Source organism: Bidens hawaiensis, unplaced genomic scaffold (genome assembly GCF_021521415.1).
Source record: "Bidens hawaiensis isolate Kalapana, Puna unplaced genomic scaffold, B.hawaiensis_p1.1 tig00020427_1, whole genome shotgun sequence".
In the NCBI taxonomy this organism is placed as follows: Eukaryota; Viridiplantae; Streptophyta; class Magnoliopsida; order Asterales; family Asteraceae; genus Bidens; species Bidens hawaiensis.
The window spans coordinates 199,471-204,888 of record NW_027493115.1 but is presented as its reverse complement, the minus strand read 5'-3'; the positions used below and the strand labels follow the sequence as shown (position 1 = coordinate 204,888).

The 5,418-nt window shown below is 45.7% G+C and overlaps 1 protein-coding gene across 1 annotated transcript; it reads left to right on the top strand.

Moving 5' to 3' along the window:
- Positions 1-1,469: 1,469 nt before the first annotated feature.
- LOC143560698 (uncharacterized) lies at positions 1,470-4,859 on the top strand. The gene is made up of 3 exons (XM_077048943.1): positions 1,470-1,701; positions 3,515-4,014; positions 4,446-4,859. Exons 1-3 carry the CDS (start codon positions 1,470-1,472, stop codon positions 4,857-4,859), a joined length of 1,146 nt encoding a protein of 381 aa, XP_076905058.1.
- Positions 4,860-5,418: the final 559 nt, after the last annotated feature.

Below are 5,418 nucleotides of genomic sequence, written 5' to 3'. Positions count from 1 at the left end.
CTCATCAAAACAGCACTCAAATTCGAAGGGCTAGAGAGCGAAGACCCTTCAAACCACATCGACATGTTTGTTCAAATATGCGAAACTTTCAATATCGGCAAAATGAACGATGAAGCCATATATCTCCACCTTTTTCCCTTCTCACTCGCCGACAAAGCCTACAAATGGCTAAAGTCACTACCTACTGGATGCTCACCACTTGGGCGGGCCGTCAAAAGAAATTTATGACCAAATTCTTTCCGTCATCAAAATTCGCTCAACTCCGCGAGGAGATTTGTTCCTTTCGCATGAGGTCCGACGAGTCTTTCGGGGAAGTTTGGGAAAGATTCAAGGATCTCCTTCTTAATTGTCCTCACCACGGTTTAGACAAGTGGATGCTCATCGAGAAATTCTACAATTGAGCCACTCAACACGTGAGAGAGATGTTGAACTAAACTGCTAACGGGAACCTCCTTAAGAACAAAGATCCCGATGAGTGTGTCGTCCTTTTTGATGATCTAGCAGTGAGCTACGATGGGCACGGGGGCAGAAATTCTTCCACGTCATTGAGAGGAGTACTTCAGGTCGATTCAAGCACTAGCATGCAGGCATAGATTGATGTTTTAAACAAACTCGTAAGAGATCTTACCGTTAAGAGCGTCGCGAAGTGTGAGGTTTGCCGAGGGGGTCACGACACCATTGACTGTCCTTTTAACCAGGGTAGAAATAAGGAGGAGGTTGACTTCATCAACAACCCCTTTAGATATCAAAACCCCGCCTTTGGCGGGAACACTGGCTGGAGAAATCAGAATAACTATCGAGGGGGACAAGCTAGTGGCTACCAAGCCCAATACCAAAATTAGCGTCGAGTGAATCTCTTCAGGCAGGGGAGTTTAGGTCAGGAGAGTTCGGAACAAGTGGGGAGAGAGGAGAAGAAAGCCTCACTGGAGGAGATGATGGCTGAGATGCTGAAGCGAGATGAGTGGAACCGAGTGACAAATGATGCGAAATTTGTGGAACACGATGCTATGCTGAAGAACCAAGCCACGTCTCTAGCTAATGTTGAGCGTCACGTCGGAGAGATTTCTAGCCAGTTATCCGAAAGAGCACCGGGTTCACTACTGAGTAATACCGAGAAAAATCCGAGAGGGTTCGCCAAAGCAGTGACTACTAGAAGCGGTGCAAGAAGAGAAAGAGAGGCTAATCCTTCGAGAGTTGCCACACCTGCGGTCGATGAAGAGGAGCAGGTGGACGAGGAGATCCAGATGGAGCCTCCTCCATCCAAGGCACACGAGCAGACTATTCCAGCAAGTACGAAGCCGGCCTATAAACCTTCTTCGTCATCAAACCCACCTTTGAGAGTCTACAAACCTAAATTGCCTTATACTGGGAGAACCCGATCGGATAGAGACGAGGAGTAAAACTCCAAGTTCCTTCAACTTCTCAAACAGCTTCACCTAAACATTCCTTTCCTTGAGGTGCTCACTCAGATGCCCAAAGCCAAATTCCTCAAGGACATTCTTTCCAATAAGGAGAAGCTAGGTGAGGTCTCTTCTATTTCGTTGAGTGATGGGTGCTCTGCAGTATTCCAGAGCAAGTTGCCTGAAAAGATGGCCGGTCCTAGGAGTTTTACAATTCCCTGCATCTTAGGCGACGATACGGTTCGACATGCTTTGGCCGATCTTGGGGCCAGCATCAATCTCATGCCGTATTCTGTGTTCAGTAAGTTGGGTATGGCGAACCGAGGCCAACCCGAATGAGTATCCAACTTGCTGATCGTTCCTTGAAATATCCGCGAGGGGTGGTCGGGAACATGCTTGTTCGTATCGACAAGTTTATCTTCCCAGTGGACTTTGTCATTCTGGATATGAATGAGGGTGATAGTATCCCACTCATTTTAGGCCGACCATTCCTTGCCACCGCACAGGCATTGATCGACGTCCGTGAGGGAAAATTGATTCTGAAAGTTGGGCATGATAACGTCACCTTTGATGTAAGACAGTCACTTAAGCACCCCAAGTCGGCGGACGACTCCCTGTATCTCGTTGACACCATCGTATCGCATGTGCGGGAGTTTTTCACTAACATCTGTGGAGGACCTACCTTGGACCCATAGATCCTCGATAAGGAGATTTCAGAGGTCGAGATGGTTTCCATGACCACTTAACCATTGATGGATGACATCGTGTCACCACCCCTAGACTCAGAGTCAGCTGTTGAGATCGTGCGAGACGATCCAAGGGACCGACCCACTGTTGAGAGCCCTTTTCCTTCCTTAGAACTTAAAGATCTACCCGATCATCTGGAGTATGCATTTTTGGACGAGGAGAGGAAGCTACCCGTCATCATCGCGTCTTCTTTGACGGAGGTCTAGAAGTTGAAGTTGTTGAAGGTGCTGAAAGCGCATAAGGAGGCGATAGCATGGAAGATTATCGACATCAAAGGGATTAATCCCTCGTTCTGCACTCATAATATCCTCATGGAGGATACTTTCAAATCCGTCGTTCAGCCTCAATGGAGGCTTAATCCAAAAATGCTAGAGGTTGTTAACAAAGAAATCATTAAACTCCTTGATGCGGGAATCATTTGTCCCATCTCTGATGTCTGCATCGACTACCGCAGACTGAAAGACGCCACTAGAAAATATCACTTTCCTCTACCCTTTATTGATCAGATGCTAGAGCGTTTGGTGAGTCAGCAGTACTACTGCTTTCTGGATGGTTTCTCCGGGTATTTCCAAATCCCGATCTCTCCCAATGATCAGGAGAAAACCACATTCACCAGCCCCTACGGCAGTTTGCCTATAAACATATGCCCTTTGGACTTAGTAACGCTCCAGCTACTTTCCAGCGATGTATGGTGGCGAACTTTCACCACATGATCGAGGATTCCATGGAGGTGTTCATGGACGATTTTTCTGTCTTCGGGAATTCTTTCAATCATTGTCTCTCCAACCTGGAAAGGATGATGGCTCATTGCGCTGACACCAACCTAGTACTCAACTAGGAGAAGTGTCACTTCATGGTACACGAGGGCATCGTTCTAGGACATAGGATCTCTAGTGCGGGGAACGAGGTGGATCGAGCTAAAATTGAAACCATTTCTAATCTTCCCCCACCCACTTTAGTGAGTTCCATCCGTAGCTTCTTTGATCATGCAGGTTTCTATCGCCGGTGCATTAAAGATTTCTCAAAAATTGCGACACCGATGACCAAGCTACTAGAGAAAGATGCTCCATTTGTCTTCTCTGAACAGTGTATCGAGGCGTTTGATCTTCTAAAATACAAACTCATTAATGCCCCGATCATGATTGCTCCCGACAGGTCTTTGCCATTCAAATTGATGTGCGACACGAGCGACTATGCTGTTGGAGCCGTGCTTGGACAACGGAAGGAGAAACACTTCCACCCGATCTACTATGCGAGCTGGATCTTGAATACTGCTCAGGAGAATTACACCACCACCGAGAAAGAGTTGTTAGCCGTGGTGTTTGCATTTGATAAGTTCAGGTCCTATCTTGTTCTATATAAAACAGTCGTCTACACGGATCATGCGGCCATTTGTTATCTTTTCAACAAGCATGATGTTAAACCTCGTCTCATCCGATGGATTATGCTGCTTCAGGAGTTTGATATCAAAATCCGTGATAAAAAGGGGGTCGAGAATGTAGCAGCCGATCACTTGTCACGTCTTGAGAGAGCTGAGATTGGAGATGATGGGGTCATCATCAATGATCATTTCCCGATTGAGAATCTCATGTTTGTCAGAGCCCAGGATGACGGCTACCCATGGTTTGCCGATATCACGAATTTCCTCATCGATGGTTCCCTCCCTAAGAGGATGTCTCACCAGCAAAAGAAGAAATTCTTTGCTGACGTAAAGTTCTACATCTGGGATGACTCGTTTCTTTTTCGTATAGGTGTTGATCAGTTGGTGAGGAGATGTGTGGATGTTGAAGAGGGGTGGCGGATTTTGAGCCACTGTCATGAGGGACCGACAAGAGGTCACCATGGTGTTGTTCTTACTGCTAAGAAGGTCTTCGATTCACGATTCTATTGGCCTTCGATTTTCAAAGATGCTCATGCGTTCGTTAAAAGCTGTGACCGATGCCAGCGTGTCGGCAACATCTCATCCCGAAATGAAATGAGATGCCCCAAAATGCTATTCAAGTTTGCGAGGTTTTTGACATTTGGGGTATTGATTTTATGGGCCCCTTCCCAACGTCTAGAGGGAACAAGTACATACTTCTGTCAGTTGATTATGTCTCCAAGTGGGTCGAGGCCAGAGCCTTGCCTACTAACGACGCCCGAGTTGTGGTGAGATTTCTGAAAAATCTTTTCTCTCGTTTTGGTGTACCGAAAGCCTTGATCAGGGATCGAGGTACTTACTTCTGCAACGCGCAAATGGAGAAGGCGTTGCAACGCTATGGGGTCACCCATCGGCTTGCGACTGCCTATCACCCACAGACCAGTGGACAGGTAGAGGTGAGTAATCGGGGCATTAAACGCATTCTTGAGAAGACGGTTGGGCTAAACCGTCAGGATTGGTCCGACAAATTAGATGATGCTTTGTGGACTTTCCGTACTGCGTACAAAACTCCAACCGGTTTCACACCGTTTCGGATTATTTATGGGAAAGACTGTCATCTGTCGGTAGAGTTGGAGCATCGTGCTTCTTGGGCACTTCAAACAGTTAACCTTGATCTTTCATCCGCGGGCGAGAATCGTTTCCATCAAATACATGAGTTAGAGGAACTTCGTGATCATGCCTATGCACACTCGTACAATTATAAGCTAAAGACCAAAGAGCTGCATGATAGGAAGTTGAGAGGTGATAAACAGTTCAATTGTGGGGATCGGGTTTTGTTATATAATTCCTGATTACAATTATTTCCGGGAAAGCTGAATTGCCGATGGTCAGGCCCGTTCACCATTACTGAGGTATTCCCGTATGGCACAATTGAGATTGAAGACGAAAGCGGGAAGTTTAAGGTGAACGGTCATATGTTGAAGCACTATATAGGTGAGCCAATTGTTGTTCAGACAGTCGAGGTGTTGTACCTTGACTCGCTCACCGAGGTGTAGACGTGTTGGACGCATCACTCGGGAGACAACCCGAGTTGTAGAGTGTATTATGCTTTTCTTTATTATGTGTTTTATTTATTTATTTTTTGTTATTTAAAAAAATATATAAAAAAATTAAAAAAAAAATACAAAAAATACAAAAACACAAAAATATGTTTATTTCTTATGTTTTTGTTTTCTGTTTTGTACGTCGCTACATGCGAGCAAGTTTGAGTTATTACAGGTATTATTATGCGCATGGTAGCTCTGATGGCGTTTTGGAACTATTTCTCCCGGGGTTGCGGCTGCGAATGAAATGTTATACGGTCGCTAGATTGATACACAACTGATGAAGATTTTGCATATAAACCAGGGG